Below are 20,263 nucleotides of genomic sequence, written 5' to 3'. Positions count from 1 at the left end.
TGTTTTAAAAGAAATTTAAAGTTTCTTCTTCCTTCTCTGCAGCTTCATGTAAATTCAGAACCTGTTTTAAAAGAAATTTAAAGTTTCTTCTTCCTTCTTTGAAGCTTCACGTAAATTCAAAAAGGCAGCATTGGGATATTAAGTGAGATAAAAATTCTGATCTATATGTCTTCTGTGTTTTCTTTTCTTCCCTCTTGAAGCTTAATTACAGGATTTACTCAGCATTTAGTAAATGGTTTATGGGAGGCGCCTAGGTGGCTCAGTTGGTTAAGTGTCCATCTCTTGATCTCAGTTCAGGCCTTGATCTCAAGGTCATGAGTTAAAGCCCTGTGTTGGGCTCCATGCTGTGGAGTCTACTTAAGAAAAAAAGAGACGGGGACGCCTGGGTGGCTCAGAGGTTGAGAGCATCTGCCTTTGGCTCAGGATGTGAACCTGAGGTGCGGGATCCAGTCCTGCATTCGGCTCCTTGCAGGGAGCCTGCTTCTATTTCTGCCTTATGTCTCTGCCTCTCTCTTTCTGTATGTCTCTAATGAATAAATGAATAAAATCTTTAAGAATAAAACAACAAAATCAGAAAAGGCTGTCAATATGCAGCAGATTCAGGAGGAGCAGAACTTACTATCAGTTCAAATGTTTAATCTTTAAAAATTACTTCCTAACATTTAGGGTAGTGACTATTAAAGATATTTTAATACAAAGAATGCAACTTTTACTTCATTATGTCTTGCAGTAATTATTTTTCGTTGATGACCATTATGACATACCAGCAAGTGTTTTCAACAGAGTATAGTGGGACTCTAGCAGGAACTAAGAATTGATGAAGAGAGAAAGACATTTTTTTCAGGAAACAATTCAGTTAAATCTCATTTAATATAAGAAAGACTTATTTTAGTATTTCTGGCCCCAGAAATTTAGAAGGACCCATTAAAATCTGTAGTAAGGCTAGGTGTCTACGCTATAGAGAATTTTTGTGATAAAATTATATTTGCATTTCACACTGGCAGTGTAGAAATCTAGCTTTTGTTTGTTTTTTTTTTAATTTTTATTTATTTATGATAGTCACACAGAGAGAGAGAGAGAGGCAGAGACACAGGCAGAGGGAGAAGCAGGCTCCATGCACCAGGAGCCTGATGTGGGATTCGATCCCGGGTCTCCAGGATCGCGCCCTGGGCCAAAGGCAGGCGCTAAACCGCTGCGCCACCCAGGGATCCCGAAATCTAGCTTTTGAAGAAGCTTTGTAACTGCCATGGTTACAGCCTGTGAATTTTTAAAAATACTATTTATTTGTTTATTTCAAAGAGAAAGAGAGAGCGCACAAGCATGAGTAGGGGCAGGGGCAAAGAGAGAAAAGCAGGCTCTCCGCTGAGCTGGAGCTCAATACAAGGTGGGGTGCTAACTCATTTGATCCAGGATGCTGGGATCATAACCTGAGCCTAAGGCAGATGCTTAACCTACTGCACCACCAGGCGCCCCCTGCCTGTGAATTTTTATGATTATTCAAGTGAGCAATCCAAAGTCAAGCAACTAATAAAAAATAAAGCTTCGGTTTGAAGGTACTCTTTTTTGTTAGAAACAATAGCAGTATCAAACAAAATTTTCCATCACTTTATCTAATTTAGGACTTCAGGACTAAAAACTGTGTTAGTGGAGAGCATTACATTGATGATATTCTAAGGTTGTCCTCTTACCTTCTCCCCCCAAAATGTCACATCTAAATTGAGTGCTTAATACCCATCTTTGCATCTAGGAAGTGCTTGATGTGATCATCAGCCTTGACTTGAGCAGCACCGCAATGGCAGCAAATTTTAAGTACTCTCTGTAGATATAATAAAGAATATTCTTATCCTAGTTGTTGAACGTTGGACCACGGAGATCTCAACCTGGCCAAAGAAGAGAGCCCAGGAAGATTATCACAGTCTCTGTGAAAGAAGATGTGCACCTGAAAAAGGCAGAGAATGCCTGGAAGCCTAGCCAAAAACGAGATAGCCAAGCTGAGGATCCTGAAAACATTAAAACTCAGGTGAGAACAGATGCACATTCTAATGTTGTTTTAAAATTACAATGCTCTTGTTTTAATTTGCTTTAACTTGTTATTTATCCTATTAGTATATCTAGAGATTTTAGTTCAAGATTTTTGTAATTTCTTTTGCTTTTAAAAGCTTCATTCTAAGATCTTTAGCATAACATGTGCCAGATAGCCTACTATTTTCTCGTTTCATTTTCAAAACAAAATACTATGTCTAGAGGGTTTATATGTCATAGACTTTGATCATTTAGGCTTAGATCAATACTTACTTCCCTTCAAAATGTGTTTTTAGATTCCCAATGAGTACCCTATTCTAGTTAACATATTGCTTTATGTCCCCTTGTCAGGCCTTCATTCTAATAAGTTAGAATTTCTAAACTAGTCTTGTTTTGGAGTCTTTTGATATAAAATTGAATTTTCTTTTCATCTTTCTATGAATACCTGCCTGCAGAACTCCAGGGTAAATTGAATGGATTCCTTTAATCCAAACAAAATTACTTTTTTGTGTCAAATTATGTAGTCTTTATTCATTGTTTGCTGTACACAGTGCCATTTCCTATATTGGGTTACCTTTACTATCTTTTTTGGATTTTTTGCTTCTAGGCACCAAGACTAGAGTCTCCTCTTGAATTTGTACCTGTACTGGAGTCAGGCATTACATATCATATGCTGACTTTTCAGTGTCTCATTCTTTAAGTATCTTTCTTCTAATTGTGAATAGTTTAAACTAGGAATCAAAAGCTTCAACTCTGGAGACAGAAGCAAGTTCTATTAGGCAAGTTCTTAATCTTAACTGTAAAATTGAGATTCTAATATTACTTACCTCATAGGGCTATTGTGCAATTTCAATAAAGTAATAGAAAGCAGTTAAAGATTTTATTTAAAAAATATTTTATTTGTTTGAGAGACAGAGCATAACTGGGGGGAGGGGCAGAGGAGGAGGCAGGGGGACATCAGACTCCCCACTGAGCAGGGAACCCTCATGTGGGGCTTGATCCCAGGACCCTGACATCATGACCTGAAGCGAAGTCAGACTCTAAACCAACTGAGCCACAGAAGCTCCCCTAGTTGTTTGGGTTTATTTATTTTAGTCTTTATTTGCGTATAGTTGACACACAGTGACTTCGCCAGCTCTTTTTGCCCTTCATAACCTGGCCTCATTATCATTTGCTGACTAACCCATTGCCTCTGACCTCTCTTGTACATACATGAACTACTCCCTTCTGTGGTTCCTCATCTACCTCATCTACCTTGTCTCTGCAGATAATGTTCAGTGGTCTGGAAGGCAGTAACTACGCCTGATGCTTTTTTTGCACCTAATACAGAATTTGTTGGGCTGCAAGTAGATAGCAGTTATAGTGAATTAATGATTTTCAATCAAGTTGTTTTGATGCTGATTTCTTTTTTTTTATTGAGATATAATTGGTATTATATTAGTTTCAGTTTTTACACTGTAATGATTACAAAATGATATTACAAAATGACCGCCACAGTTAGTCCAGTTATTAACATCTGTCAGCATGTGTAGTTACAAATTTTTTCTTGTAATGAAAACTTTTGATGACCTACTCTCATCAACTTTCAAATATGCAAATATGCAATATAGTATATTAAGTCTAGTTACTTTGCTGTTCATTACTTTAATAAATTACCTTTTTTGTCCTACTTTTTCAAACTTAAATTATCATCTGAAATATTTGAAGGTATTTGAAGGTTGTTTTCTCCTTCTCTTCCCTTTTTCCGTTTTTTCTTTTCTTTCTTTCAATTTATTTACCCCAGAGGGAGAGAGGGCACATGTTGGGGCAGAGATGAGGGCAAAGGGAGAGCAAAAGATTGAGACAAACCCAAGCTGACTCCCTGGTGAGTGTAGACCCCAACACAGAGCTCCATCCAAGGACCTTGAGATCAGGACCTGAGCTGAAACCAAGAGCCAGCCGCTTAACCAACTGAGCCACCCACGTGCCCTGAGGTGTTTTTTTTCTTTCTTGAGTTAAAGCACAGGTTAACATCTTAAGACTCTCACCAATATTCGCAGTTGATAGATACAATTGAGAGAAGTTTGGTGACTTTCCTGCCCCTAAGAAACTTAATTTTTTTTTATAAAAGCAATGCTAACTCATTGCTGAAAACTTTTTTTATTTAAAAAAAAAAGATTTTATTTATTTATTATTTATTTAGAATAGACAGAGAGAGAGAGAGGCAGAGACACAGGAGGAGGGAGAAGCAGGCTCCATGCCAGGAGCCCGACGTGGGACTCGATCCCGGGACTCCAGGATCACGCCCTGGGCCAAAGGCAGGCACCAAGCTGCTGAGCCAACCAGGGATCTCCTCATTGCTGAAAAACTTGAGCATGTAATTTTTAAAGTTTAAATTGATTTATTTACTGTCTCCTTCTTAGAGAAAACTGTTAATATATTGACACATATTCTAAAAGTCCTTATATTCCAGGGCGCCTGGGTGGCTCATTCAGTTAACTGTCTACCTTAGGCTCAGGTCATGATCCAGGGTCCTGGAATAGAGTCCTGTGTCAGCTCCCTGCTCAATGGAGAGCCTGCTTCTCACTCTCCCTCTGCTCCCTCATGCTCTCTTTCTTGCTTGTTCTCTATCTCAAATAAAATCTTTGAAAAAAATAAAATAAAAATCTGTATATTCAGATATCAATTTTTATAGGGATCAAATAAAACATTTTATAGGCCTTTTCAGTTATTATATAATGGTTTCTTGGATTTGTGCAAATTCATATTTTACTCAGGCATAATTTACATTTAGTCAAATTTACTTTTTGGTATATAGTTCTACAAATGATGAACACACAGTCATGTAACTTCACTGTAATCAAAATATGGTATGTTTTAAAAAAATATATATGGTACGTTTTTATCACACCGCAGAAATTTCCTTGTGCTACTTTATACTTAATCTCCCTGCATGCCCACCTTTATTAGTCACTAATCTGTTGTATGTCCCAATAGCACTGCTTTTTCCAAAATATCAAATTAATGGAATCATTTTGAATGTAGCTTTTTTCACTTAACATTTTACATTTGGGATGCATTTGTTGTCATTACATATATGATTATTTTTTATTACCTATTAGTATTCATTTGTTATGGATATACCACATTTTGTACCCATTAACAGGGTAAACAGTTTTCAGGTTTTGGTAATTAGGAATAGAAGTGCTGTAGTCATTTATGTATATGGATATGTGAACATAAGCTCTTGTCTCTTTTGGATAAAATTATAGCTATGGCATCCATGAGTTGTCTGAAAAATATAGGTTCAACGTTATCAGAAAATGCCAGACTATTTTCCAAGGTGGCTACTGGACCATTTTGCATTTCCACTGCAAGGCACGAGAGTCTCAGTTATTCCACTTCTTCAGTGGTCCTCAGTATTTTGTGCTTTATAAATTAGAGCCATCCTAATGGATGTGTGGTAGCTTCTTATTTTTTTAATTTATGTTTCCAAATGAATAATATATTGAATAAACACATCTTTTCATGTACTTATTTGCCATTCTTATGGTAAAATTTCTGTCCTTTTGCCCTATTTCACTGGCTGGTTATTTTTCTTATATGGACTTTTGAGAGTTCTGTGTATATCCTGGATACAAATCTTTTATCAAATGTGTATTTTGCAAAAATTGTCTCACAGTCTGCGGTTTGTCTTTTCATTTTCTTAATAGTATCTTTTGCAGAAATCAAGTTTTTTAACTTTGATCATGTTGAATTTTTTTTTTTAAGATTTTATTTATTTATTCATGAGAGACACAGAGAGAGAGGCAGAGACACAGAGGGAGAGGCAGGCTCCTCACAGGGAGCCCGATGTAGGACTTGATCCCAGAACTCCAGGATCATGTCCTGAGCCAAAGACAGATGCTCAACCGCTGAGCCACCCAGGCATCCCTGATCATGTTGAATTTAATCAACTTTTGCATTTACAGGTTGTACTTTTGCTGTCCTATCTAAAAAAATCTTTGCATAACTCAAGAACACAAAATTTTTCTCCTTTCTTGTCTTCTAGAAGTTTATAGCTTGGGCAGCCGGGGTGGCTCAGCAGTTTAGCACCACCTTTGGCCTAGGGCATGATCCTGGAGACCCGGGATCAAGTCCCATGTCAGGCTCCCTTCATGGAGCCTGCTACTCTCTCTGCCTGTGTCTCTGCCTCTCTCTCTCTTTCTTTCTGTGTCTCTCATGAATAAATAAATAATTTTTTAAAAGTTTATAGCTTTAGGTTTTACATTTCTTTCTGTGATCCAGTGTTAATTAATTTTTGTATTTCATGCAAGGTATGGATCAAGATTCTTTTTATTTTCTTTCATTTCCTTATATATATCCAGTTGTTCCAGCCTCATTTGTTGGAAAGGTTTTCCTTTTCCTGGGGCGCCTGAGTGGCTCAGTTAAGCATCTGCCTTCGGCTCAGGTTATGATTTCAAGGTCCTTGGATTGAGCCCTGAGTCAGGCTCCCAGCTCAGCCAAGAGCCTGCTTCTCCCTCTCCCTTTGCCCTTGTCTCCAGCTTGTGCTCTCTAGCTCGCTCGCTCTGCTTTCTCTTAAATAAATAGATAAATCTTAAAAAAAAAAAAAAAAAAGATTATCTTTTTTCCATTCAGTTTTCTTTGTGCCTTTGTTGAAAATCAGTTCATCATATATGTGTGAATCTAGTTCTGGACATACATTCTGTCCCAATGATATATATGTTGGTCCTCTGTCCAATACCACACTATCTTTGATTAGTGAATATTGAAATCAGGTTGCAGGAGTCCTCTAACTTTGTTACTTTTCAAAATCACTTAGGCTATTCTGGCTTTTTTTTTTTTTCCTTGTCTTTTCATATAAATTGTTGAATCAACTTCTTGATTTCTCTCAAAAAGCTCCAAAACCATACTAAGATTTTTTGTGCTTGTTTTAAATCTATAGATCAGTTTAGAGAAAACTGACAACAATAATGAATCTTCTAATACATGCACATGACCCAGATCTCTTTATTTAAGTCCTGCTTGATTTATTTCATCAGTGATTTATGTTTTTATCATACAGTTCCTATGGATATTTTGTTAGATTTTTAACTAAATACTTAATGGGTTTTGGTACTTTTATAAACAGGAATTTTAAAATATGTAATTTCTAGTTGTTCATTGCTAATGCATAGAAATAAAATTGATTTCTAAGTTGACTTATATTCTGCAATGTTGCTAGGTTCATTTCTTAATTCTACTGTCTTTCTGTAGCTTTCTTATGATTTTCTACATAATCGTATCATTTATGAATAGATAGTTTTATTTCTTCCTTTACAATCTGTATAGGTTGTAGTTCTTTTTCTTCTCTTTATTGCATTGACTAGGAAGGCAGCTATTCTCACCACTATACCACCAGTGCAGGCTTTTGAACTGATAGGACCTCCAGTATGACTTTGAAGAGGATGGTAAAAATGGACAGTCTTGCATTCTTCCTATCCTTATAGGGAAAGCAGTTAATTCTTTTACCATTAAGTAGAATTATACATGCTTTATTTCTAGTTGAAGTTTTCTTCTATTTTAATTTGAAGAGAGTTTAAAACACTGCTGCCTAGTATTCTCTACCATAATATACCATAATTTAGACAGATTTTCTATTTATGACATTTAAATTATTTGCTATAAAGAGATACTGATGGAAGTCAATGTGGCTAAAATCTTTTGTACCTCCTTAAACATGAATAACTTTCTAAAAGTATAATAGCTGGTTCAAAATACCGTAATTTTAAAGCTTTTAATGCGCATTGCCAAATTGCCCTGAGAAATGTGCCAGATAATACTCCTGCCAGTGAATATACCTAGTCCTTAAAATTCTCATCAGTTGTGGAGAAGAAATGGTATAATTGCTGCTGTTTGGTTAAAATAGATGGGATTTAATTCTGTGGTGAGTTCACAATCTTTATTAATAATTTGGAAAGTTGGGGCACCTGATTGGCTCAGATGGTTAAATGTCTGCCTTCATTTCAGGTTGTGATGCCGGGGTCCTGGGATCAGCCCTGTATGAGGGAGGCTCCCTGTTTCTCCCTCTCCCTCTCCCACCCGTCCCCCACTTGGGCTCTCATTCTCACTTGCTCTCTCAAAGAAATAAAATCTTCAACCAAAAAATTGGGGAAGTCAAACTTACAAATTATAAACAAAATATTAATCCTTACAGAAAGAATCATCCTGTCACAGTTACTATAACACTCTTTTCTTTTTTGTGGCCCTTCTAGGAACTTTTTAGGAAAGTTCGAAGTATCTTAAATAAATTGACACCACAGATGTTCAACCAACTGATGAAGCAAGTGTCAGGACTTACTGTTGACACAGAGGAGCGGCTGAAGGGAGTCATTGACCTGGTCTTTGAGAAGGCAATCGATGAGCCCAGTTTCTCTGTGGCTTACGCAAACATGTGTCGATGTCTAGTAACGGTAAGAAGAGAGGAAGGAGTAAAACCAGAAATCACCAAGAGGTATATTCTCCCCTCACTACACATTCTTCCCAGAAGTGTTATTGGGGCAACGTAAAGGGGAGAATATATTTTTAGTGCTTTTTAATGTAATACTCTCAATGTATAAAAAGAATATTGCCTTATTAAAATGTATCTTCCATCTTTGGAGAGGATATGGCGACTGGCCTGAAATAGGTCTGTTATGGTCCTATCCATTGTGAGCAATGCTGAATAAGTTTTAAATTAGTAATGTGAAATTATTGTCATAAGCAACCTACTTCTCCTGGTGTGTCTTCTTACAGAAATAAAATGAATGCTTATATTCACATTTGATTCAAAACTGGAAAATATATTGGTTCTAAATTGAGCCTCGGTGAAAAAGATAGGATAGTTATGGTCGTAAAAGGTTCAAAAGTGATCATGTCATCTCTTAGAAGTTATTAGATTTCTTTTTCTTTACATTGTCCACAGCCATTTAATCTCTACAGCCTGTCAAAACTAGGGCAAGACAGAATGGGAGACCAAAGAGCTTCTGGTTAGTGTTCATTGTTCTCTATTCTGCAGTCAGAACACTACCATGTACCATCTGTGTTTTCTCTGCCTGTTTCTGTTCCCAAGGTACTTGTGTCAGAAATGTGTGTCCTTTAACATTTAAGTTTTTTCCTAATTATCACAACTCATTGTCATTGTGCCTTGTTATGAAAATGCAAAATTCTGACATTCTGTGAATTTTTTTTGAACTCCTGTGTCAAAGATAGGTAAGTCTGTTATAACTTGGAAAACTTACCTCTTCTGTCTTTAATGAATTTAATATTCATATAGAAAAAAAACCCAGTATTAACAAGAATTAAGACCACTTAGAGCATATTCTGTGATATTGAAATTTGTTGATGCTTGAATGGATATTCTAGACCTAAAAATCAAGTAGAACAAAAAAGAAATGACTATGTTACTGGTAGAGTGACAAACTGCTTCTGTGAAGTAGGTGGAGTTCAGGTAGGGCATGAAGAGGGGCAGGATCATGGTGGGAGGGGACATGGAAAAAGGAAGAGCTCATGACCGAGACAGGTCAACGGCATGTGGCACAATAGTCACAGACACGGGCTTGGCGTCTCACAGTTCTGGCTTTAAATTTTAACTTGAAAATTATATTTAAGTTGCTTCTCTACAAGCTGTTAACTTTATAATGAACTGTTATAAACTTTATAACTTTATAAAATTATATTACCTGTTTAAACCTGTTTTTAATCCATAAAATAAGATTAAGGCACACAATTTGAGGCTCTTACAATGATAACATTAATTTAATAATAATGTTTATGAGATTGTGTATATAAAGTTCCTAACTTAGTATTTAACCAATAGTTTTCCCTAAATAATTCAAAATTACATTGGTAATGGAAAAGATTGCAAAGGTCTTGAAATGCTGGCTGAATCAGGATGATTGTATAACAGAAACTATCTAGGCACCTACTAGGTTGCATTATGGGTAGATGCTTTACATATATTATTTTTAATAGTTATTATAACCCTCAAAAGTTAGTATTATTAGCCCCACTTTACTGAACAAGAAACTGAGGATTAAAAAAGGATAAATAACTTGCTTAATATCACCTCACTAGTAAGTGGCTGTACTAGAATCCCAAGACTAGGATTATTCAGTCACTTGCCATATTGCCTTCTAACGTACCATATACCATACATATCTGAAGGCAAACTGTTTCTCCATCTCATGTCTCTAATTTTCCTTTTGGCAGCCATGACATCTTGTAGTCACTAATTGGAACTAGGACTAGATCCCAGATCTCTTGACTTACATGTTAGTGCTCTTTACTAATTTTAGATTTAATCCTATAGGGAGGGAAGGATTGCTAATAGTTTTGTTTATTTTTTAAGATATAATTTATTTGAGGGCAACCCTGGTGGCTCAGTGGTTTAGTGCCTTCAGTCCAGGCTGTGATCCTGGAGACCTGGGATCGAGTCCCACGTCGGGCTCCCTGCATGGAGCCTGCTCCTCCCTCTGCCTGTGTCTTTGCCTCTCTCTCTCTGTGTGTTTCTCATGAATAAGTAAATGAATAAAATCTTAAACAAAAAAAAGATATAATTTATTTGAGAGCGTGAGCGGGGGGGAGGGGTCAGAGGGTGAGAGAATCCCAAGCAGACTGCTTGCCAAGAGAGGAGCCCCATGCAGAGCTTGATCCCACAACCTCCAGAATACTACCTGAACCAAAATCAAGAGTTGGACACCTAACTGATTGAACCACCCACGCACCCCTGTTAAAGTTTAATAAGAGAGTATCCTTGATGAAAGTGGCCTTTAGAAAAAGGCCTGGCCACAATAGAAGTTAGATTAAAATAGAAATTATAGGAAGCCAACCACTTATGTGAATTTTGCTATTATTATTTTAAAATAAGATTGATTAAACTTTACAGGATTATTTTAAATTACAGAATAACCTTTTGGAATAAGTCTAGCAGTATAGGGGTTTCCATAGAAAAGTTACTGCTCTTTTCTTACAGTCCCATCTAGTTACACTGTTCTTCCTTCCAGGGCAGTCACTGTGAATGGTTTGTCTGTGTACTTCCACAGCCTTATTTATATTCAGAAAATTATAAAAAAACATATGCATATGTATAAAGAGAATACTTTTGGGTTGATATTAATTATATGTATTTTTTGTAGTTTACTTTGTTTTCATTTAATACATTTTAAGCATACCTCTAGGCCACTACAGATAGATTTTACTCATACTTTTTTAGTAGTTGTATAATATCTGAAGATATATGTATATCACAATTTCCCCAGCCTTTTCTCTCTCTCTCTCTCTCCCCTCCCCTTTTCCCCCATGTTGTTTCTAGGTTTTTTTTTTGGTTTTGGGGGGTTTTCTGGCAACCACAAGCAGTGCTCCAATAAACACCAAAGTAATTTACCCTTACATATTGAAGCTTTTGCTTTCTTAGTATAAATTCCCCCAGAGTTCTATACCAAAGGTTACAGATTTTTAAACTTTAAAAAAAATATATTACAGACGTATACGCTCTTTGGGAAAAGCGTGTTTCTTTCGTCAAATTGAATGATACAGTTTCTCCGTGGCTGATTTTAAGCCAGTGACGGTTTGACAGTTAATTCACAAAATTTTGAGTGAACAGTTGGCTCCCATGAACTGGTATGAGGTAGCTTTATCATACCATTACAACACGCATATAGGAGATTGTATAAATCATTAGTGAACATCTCAGTGTATATTAATGAAGTGAGCAATACCTACCACCTTGGTCAATAAATAGAACTGTGCCCTTCCCTCTTCCTTAAAGGGAACAACTATTGTTACTTCTAGTACCATACCTGATTTACTTTTGAGGTACTGAAGGCCTGAAATAAGAGGGGACCTTGGTAATAGAGTCATTTCTACTATGTAGAAAATATAAAAATCAGTCATGGGAATAATGAAAATCTAAATAAAAGCTCACCTTTTAGGAGAAAGTTGAGACTATCTTCATGAACTTTGGGGTGAATTTTCTTTAGCAAGGGATGCCTGGGTGGTTGAGCAGTTTGGCGCCTGTCTTCAGCCTGGTGTGTGATCCTGGAGGCCTGGGATTGAGTCCCATGTGGGGCTCCCTGCATGGAGCCTGCTTCGCTGTCTGCCGTGTCTCTGCCTCTCTCTTCATCTCTCATGAATAAATAAATAAAATCTTTAAAAAAATTTTTTTCTTTAGCAAGATTAAGATTCAAAATAAGTAAAAAAATAATTTGAAATTTGACTATTAAAATTTGCAATCCTTGGTGTACAAGCAAATGATACCATAAATAAAATAAAAAGATAAAGCCACAACATGGGAACTTCTATTTGGAATATAAGATTTAAGAATTAAGGAGGAATTAAGGAGGAAAAAATCCAATGAAATAGCCCAATTAAAAGGGCAATTTATAGCAGGGGGCTCCTGAGTGGCTCAGTTCTTTAGGCCTCTGCCTTCGGTTCTGGTTATGATCCCAGGGTCCTGAGATCAAGCCCTGCATCCTGTTTCCTGCTCAGCAGAGAGCCTGCTTCTCCCTCTCCCCCTTGCTCATGCTCTCTCTTGTAATCTCTCTCTCTCTCATTACCTTTCTCTCTCAAATAAAATCTCTTTAAAAATTATAAAAGGGCAATTTATAGAAATGAAAATCCAATAGCTGATGAATTTAACAAGATACTCATTGTTACTCTTGATTAGGGAAATAACAAACCATAATTCTGTACAAGTCACACTTGTTAGAGTAGAAAAAATATGAAATAATTTAAAGTGTTAACAGATGAATACAGTCACTTTGGTGAGTAATTAGACAATAACGTTGAAGATGTTCATATACTATTCCTCAGGAATTTTACTTCTTAGTATATATCCTAGAGAAATTACCAGATGTGCACAAGGAATCATTTTCAAGAATGTTTATTTTTTGTATTACTTTTAATAGTGAATAATAGGAAACAAACGAAGTAAGCCTAAACAAGATAATTGAGATAAACTACAATTTATTTGGTCGGTGGTTATAAATATTTTGTCAGTGGTTATAACTACACACAACCGTAGTTAAAATTAATGAAGTAATACTGAATGTATTAGTGTGTATCAGTCTCAAAAATAGTATGGAAGAACAGTGACATCATTTAATAATTTTTATAATATGCAAAATGAAACTGTTTCTCTTAAGTACATATATAATAATAATATACTTTTTTGGAAATACCAAACATCAAATTTGAAGTAAGATTAAGCAAAAGTACAGAGGAGTAAGTATTAGGGCTTCTAGTTTTGACAAATTAGATGATCTAGAAGACCATTCCATGGATAACAGCTAGAAAAGGTGCCTTTAGTATTTTTAAAAATTTTGAAGGACAGTAAAGAATTACTAAGGTTAAGATCTTTGAAAAGGTAGAAATCCAAAGAAAAATGAGACATTTAGCAGATTTAGTAAAACTTCTCCCTAGACGAGGCAACTAAATGTCTTGAATAACTGTTTTTTGTAGACTTGTTGAGCTAGGGGGACAGAATTTGGGAACACTGTTCACCAAAGGAGTGGTGGAAGAGGCTCTAATAAATCCTCTTGTTTTGTTTTGTTTTTTAATCCTCTTGTATTTTAGGTTGGGATCCCAAAGTACTGCATGCTTGAAACAGAGGTGAATCAGAAATTGACCTGTTTTCACAGGAACTATGTATAGGTCAACATCAAATAATCTCAGTCCTTGAATTTGGATTATAGTGATTTCAAATTGTGTTAGTGCCTGCTAGGTACTTGGAAGGAGCAAGCACAGATTGCTTTTAAAACTATCGTATTTTAAAAAAACTGTCATATTTGTCTTTAAATTATTTCTGTGAACAATTTTTTCAAATGAAATGTCCAGCATATAGTTAGAAATAACAAAACACAAGGGAAGAAGACACCATGAATGAGAGCCAGCAGTAAACAATTTTCCCACAGGAGCTCTAGATATTGGCTTTATCAGGCATTATTATGTTCAAGGTAATAGAGATAGCTTGAATTTTTCTTTTTTTTTTTTAAGATTTTATTTATTTATTCATGAGAGAGACACAGAGAGAGAATGAGAGAGAGGCAGAGACACAGGCAGAGGGAGAAGCAGGCTCTGTGCAGGGAGCCCGATGTGGGACTTGATCCCAGGACTCCAGGATCATGCCCTGAGCCGAAGGCAGGCAGTAAACCACTGTAGCTTGAAATTTTCAACAGAGAATGAGAACGTATCAAAAGAACTAAATAGAGATCCCAGAACTGAATAGTTAATAAAATTCAGAACTTAATAGGTTGGTTTAATAACCAATTATATACAGCTGAAATAAAGTATTATGAAGTAGGAGATGGGTCTGTAGAATGCAGAATGAAACAGAGAGAGACCAAAAAATGAAAAATACAAAAGGGAGGATAATGATGGAGCAGATTCAGTAAGATCAAATTTTGCTTTAATTGGAATCCTAAGAGGAGAGAGGAGAAAATGGAAAGAAAGCAATACTTGAAGAGAGTGGCTGAGAAATTTTTCACAAGTGCTGAGATGTTAAAGCCCTGATTGAAACAATTTCCTACAAATCCCAAGCATGAATTTAAAAAAAAAATAAGTGAAAATATAGGAAAACGTTTAGACTAGTGATAGTAAAGCTACTTACAATAAAAGAAAGTATGGGGGAGGAGAGGGAGAAATACTAAAAAGAACAACTCGCCACCCAGGCACCCTGTTTTTTCCAAACTTTCTTTACCAATGGCACTGTTTTGTTTTCTTTTTCATAATAATTATTAGTTTGAGAAATCATACCTCCCAGTGGAATAAGAGATATTGAAGACAATTAATAAAAAATTAAATTATCACCTAAGGCAGTTGCTCTTTTTCTGTCCACGTACTCATTGAGTTATATAAGTAACTTCTTTGTCATTATCAGTATTTTACTCAGACACCACAAGTTAAATTTCAGGGTCTTTGGCCTGACTCATAATTGTAAGAAATATATAGACCTTTGCCACTGGTCCTGGATTGTCAATGTTGGTCATTCAAAGTAAAAGATTCTAGTTAACCACTGAGTGCTGTAGTATAGCCACGAGTAGTGAGGGTGAGGGGTAGTGGGAATGATAGCAATATTTTTTTTTTGAGGTATGTGCTAAACTTGTCACATTTAATTCATTTAGTCCTCGAAACCATTCTGTTACCACTCTTTCACAAACTTCTCTGAAATTTAGGAAATTGCCTAAATAGGACTTTTGTACTCTAAAGGTTTTGAGTGTTAATGGTAAAACCTCAAGCAGTGGCCTAGATCAGTTCTCAACCAGGCGTGGTTTTGTTCTTCAGGGGACATTGGACAATGTCTGGAGACATTTTAGGTTCTGACTCCTGGCATCTTCCTGGGTAAAGGCTCAGAATGCCTAAACACCTTACAGAGCATAAGATAGTCCCCTACAACAAAGAATTATCTGACCCAAAATGTCACTAGTGTCGAGGTTGAGAACCCTAGCCTAGATTGTTGACATTTTAAGATTCAGAAGGATACTTGTTCTCAGTTTGGAGCTGGGTTTTTTTTTTTTGTTTTGTTTTGTTTGTTTTGTTGTTGTTTTTTTTTTTGTTTGTTTGTTTTTTATTCATGAGAGACACACAGAGAGAGAAAGAGGCAGAGGGAGAAGCAGGCTCCATGCGGGGAGCCCATCGTGGGACTCCATCCCTGGTGTCCAGCATCACGCCCTGGGCCAAAGGTGGTGCTAAGCCACCCAGGCATCCCCACAAAAGGGATTTTAAATGGAGGTATGTGATCCATGTGAATGACTTGGAGGCAGAGAAAAGGTTTAAAAACAGCTCCAGGGCAGCATGGGTGGCTCAGCGGTTTAGCGCCTGCCTTCAGCCCAGAGCATGATCCTGGAGTCCTGGGATGGAGTCCCACATTGGGCTTCCTGCATGGAGCCTGCTTCTCCCTCTGCCTGTGTCTCTGCTTCTCTGTGTGTGTCTCATGAATAAATAAATAAAATCTTAAAAAAATAAATAAAATCCCTTTCGTGGGACGCCTGGCTAGCTCAGCAGTTAAGCAGCTGCCTTTGACTCATGGCATGATCCCTTGGTCGGAGATCGAGTACCGCATCAGGCTTCTTGCAGGGAGCCTGCTTCTCCCTCTGCCTATTTCTCTGCCTCTCTTTCTCTCTCTGATTCTCATGAATAAATAAATAAAATCTTTAATCGTTACTTTGTAGAGATTATATAGATGAAGGCTAGAGAATACAAGTATATTGTGTGTCAGTTTTTCACGATGACCTAAGGAGTAGGCTTTTCATAAATTCTTTAGATTTACAGAGGAAATTGATGTAATAGTTTTGGATTTCCCAAGTTGCTCTGTAAATGCCATATTTATTATGCACACAGAGACAGGCCTGTATACAACTGCCTGCTTCTATAGATCTGTACTAAGTAAAACCTCTGGCATCTAAGGCTTATGGACATCGTAAGAAAATAGGAGACTGCCTCTGGAGTATGTTGCTGCTTCTATTAGTTCAACTAGGAATGTCTAAAGAGGCTTACAAGCCCCATTTTACAAACTGCAAGGCATTTAACTAGAATTCAGTACTTCTCTTAGGAGGAGGAGAATTGAATGGCAAATGGAGAACTGTGAACAAGAGAGTGTTGTCCTGTATCTAAATCTGTAGTTAAAAATTTTAGTTGGATTGTTGGTAATTTTAAGTTGCTGTGTTTTTGTTTAAGTCATAATTCAAATCAAAATCCATACCTCAGGAACCCCAGAAGCTTGTAAACTCCTCAGAGCAGAATACTTTTTCTTCTATTTTGTTTTTTCACTGCTAAATTCCCAGTGCCTAGAATAGTTCCTGGCACATCATAGACTCTCAGGTATGTGTTGTAAGTGGGTATATAACCATAACAATTTGAATTTATTTTATGCCCAAAGTCTCTTTTGGGGGACTGGTTTGGTTTTGTTTTTTTGCTTTTATTTCTTTTTTTTAAGATTTTATTTATTTATTCTTGAGAGACAGAGAGAGAGAGAGGCAGAGACAAAAGCAGAGGGAGGAGCAGGCTCCATGCAGGGAGCCCAATGTGGGACCCTATCCTGGGACTCCAGGATCACACCTGGGCTGAACGTGGTGCTAAACCACTGAGCCATGCAGGCTGCCCTGTTTTTTACTTTTTATCTCTGCTTGTGGCAGGCATGTATACCTCATCTATAAAGATAGACACTAAAGACAGTTTTTTGAGCATTCTGTGTCCTGTTATGCCATTTCCAGAAGTTTCAGTGTTGCCACTGCTCAAGTGCTTTAAAGCAAGACACACAAAGAATGGCAGGATTGAGTATATAGTAAGAAATACTAAATGAAAGAAGGAGACATACTTAAATCTCATCAGAAATAAAGCCTGGAGTACAGACCAGGAAAGTCAGCCTTGGGCAACAGCCAAGTGTCTGGAGTCAACTGGAGGAGGAGGTGGAATGTTCAATCAACCTGATGAAGGATGAAAAATGCTTTGAAGAAATGTTGAGAAATTACTTATCCTTTCATAACTATCTTTTGAATCTTGTGGGCATCTCTCAGAACTACATATCTCTTCAGATGTTTCTAACCAGAGATACAGTTTGATAGATGTTTTTGTAGTACATTCAGAGTATGTAAATTCGTTCAGCTTTAATAAGTGACTTCACTAAGGTCAAAAATATAACTACTGATGGAGGGTACTATGTACCATGGACTCGTGAGTGACAGTTGGACAATTGATTTATTACTTTTCACTTCATATGTATTTTTTTTAAGATTGTATTCATTTATTCATGTGAGAGAGAGACAGAGAAAGAGAGAGAGAGGCAGAGACACAGGCAGAGGGAGAAGCAGGCTCCACGGAGGGAGCCCGACGTGGGACTCAATCCTGGATCTCCAGAATCACACCCTGGGCTGAAAGTGGCGCTAAACCACTGAGCCACCTGGGCTGCCCCATCTCATATGTTAGAATTAGCATGGGGGTGCTACTACATTACACTAGTCATTCCAAATATTTTACCTCAGACCAGAACATGCTTCAGGAGCAAAATGGCTCCTGGGCCATGCGTTCCCACTAGAATTGCTATGTTCTAAGACAACTTTGAAAATCCGGAGCATGCTAAATGTGGCCAGGGCTGGTCCTTTCATTTTCTAGTCTCTTATTTGGCTACCATAATTAACACACAACTGACAGCCCTTACGGATTCTCTGGAGTTTGATCCTTTTAAGGACAAGTATTTATCCTCAACACCAGCAAATATATCAGCAGTACAGGCCCTGTTGCTTAAAGAAAGTGACTATGTGAGGCTGACAACATTTTTGTCTAGATTGCTCGGTTACTGGTATGTGGACAGGTCTCATCCCAATATGAGATGATACACTGTTAGTTTACAGTGTAATATGTCACACTCTTAGTTTACAACTGTGTAAAAATGAAAAGCCACATTCTCTCCAGTGTATCTAGCTTACCAGACAGCCTTCCTGAAATAATCTCCCTGACTTCCTTACTTCCTGAGAAACCATCTCAAACAACCCATTTAAAACATGTCTAATAAATAAATAAGTGAATAAGTAAATAAATAAATAAAATAAAACACATGTTTTGATTGTGGACTACTGCTAAATGAAAATTATAGCTGTCTAAAGGATCTTTTTCTCACTGTTGCACATCACCTTTCATTTTTGCTATTATCCATGATTACACTGCAAACATCTACCTTGTTCATTGTTGTGGACTATATGTTTGTGTTTCCCACCCTTAATTCATTTGTTGAAGTTCTACCCATCAATCTGCTGGTATAAATTGGAAGATAATTAGGTTTAGATGAGGTCATAAGGGTGGAGCCTCCAAGGTGAGATTAGTGCCTTTACAAGAAGAGGAAAAGGGATGCCTGGGTGGCTCAGTGGTTGAGGGTCTGCCTTCAGGTCATGATCCCAGGGTCCTGGGATGGAGTCCCATATTGGGCTCCCCGTGGGAAGCCGCCTTCTCCCTCTGCCTATATCTGTCTGCCTCTCTCTGTGTGTCTCTCATGAATAAATACATTTTAAAAATAATAATAATAAGAGGAAGTGACACTGGAGCTTCCACTGCCACTATTTGAGGATACAGGAGAAAGCAGCTGTCTATAAATCAGGAAAGGGATGTTCACCAAAACTAAATCTACTGACACTTTAGTCTTGGACTTCCAACCTCGAGAACTGTGAGAAATAAATGTCTGTCATTTAAGATTCCATTCTATTGCAGTTATTAAAGCAGCCCTCACAGACCGAGACATCCACTCTTTGTGTCTCTTCTATTTCTTTGGGTTTCCTGACCAATGTCCAGCAGACAACCCAGGCTGACTTATAATGCCATGACCCTGTTGAATTTATCATCTCAAGTACCAAGAAGTTACCATGCGTCACCATTCTCATAGAATATGTTCTCACTGGCCTATTTCCATATTTCCACCACCCTATTAATCATCCCCAAGGATATTAAAACCATGTTCCAAAACAAGTCCTTAGGAGGTTGTGTAGCTAGACATTCATTCACACAAGATTTGTATAATTGCACACCTGTAGCCATTCTGCTAGTTATTTAATTTTAGTATTTCCATTTGGTTATATCTAAAAAGCTTCTCTACAACCATTTTTAATATGTGTACATGTGAAATCTACTGTGATCATCATTTTGAGATAGTAGATATTCATATCTCTTGCCGTTTGTAGATTTCTCCCTAATTTCTTGGTGGGCTGACTTTGCTCATATACATTCTTTGGCACCCATGTTATTACAATTTAGATTGCTCTTTTTAATCATAAACATGTCATATGCAGTTCTAAGGATATAAGCATAGCTATGTTAGTTGATTAGACTCTTACAATGTGCCAACCACTATCATTTGAATTACTTAAACTAATCTCCTGTAATCCTTCCATCAGTCCTAAAAGATGTTATCATCCTCATTTTAGAAAGAAATAGAGGTTTGGTGAAACTAAGCAACTTGACCAAAGACACCTGGCAGACCTGGGATTAGAACTGTTTCCAAAGTTCCTGTTTCATCAGCTATTTTATAATGTCCTTCAGTCTACAGTCATTGGAACATCTCCTTGTGTAGATGAAGGGACTGAAGCTCAATGTTCAGTGTTTCAAATATCCCATTCTTCTCTGTAACTTACAAAGTGCTTCTGCTCAACCTATTTCATTGAATATAGCTGCACTCTAGGGTGGACTTTGGGTATTGTGTCTCCTTTGTTTTGGAGGATGAAACTGAAACTTGAGTTAAAAGAATTGCCTTTATTTAAAAGTA

At 37.1% G+C, this 20,263-nt stretch overlaps 1 protein-coding gene across 11 annotated transcripts in view; it reads left to right on the top strand.

The window, feature by feature from the left end:
* EIF4G3 (eukaryotic translation initiation factor 4 gamma 3) overlaps window positions 1-20,263 on the top strand; it is a 335,147-nt gene that overhangs the window by 262,835 nt on the left and 52,049 nt on the right. For all 11 annotated transcript variants that reach the window (XM_055331203.1, XM_055331202.1, XM_055331204.1 and 8 more), the window contains 2 exons: window positions 1,850-2,020; window positions 8,256-8,453. In XM_055331203.1, coding sequence (XP_055187178.1) covers window positions 1,850-2,020; window positions 8,256-8,453 — 369 coding nt within the window. The remainder of the gene's footprint in view (window positions 1-1,849; window positions 2,021-8,255; window positions 8,454-20,263) is intronic.

This window comes from Nyctereutes procyonoides, unplaced genomic scaffold, assembly GCF_905146905.1.
Source record: "Nyctereutes procyonoides isolate TBG_1078 unplaced genomic scaffold, NYPRO_anot_genome, whole genome shotgun sequence".
Lineage (NCBI taxonomy): Eukaryota > Metazoa > Chordata > Mammalia > Carnivora > Canidae > Nyctereutes > Nyctereutes procyonoides.
Note: the sequence above shows the minus strand (reverse complement) of the source record. Positions and strands in the feature narration are given on the sequence as shown.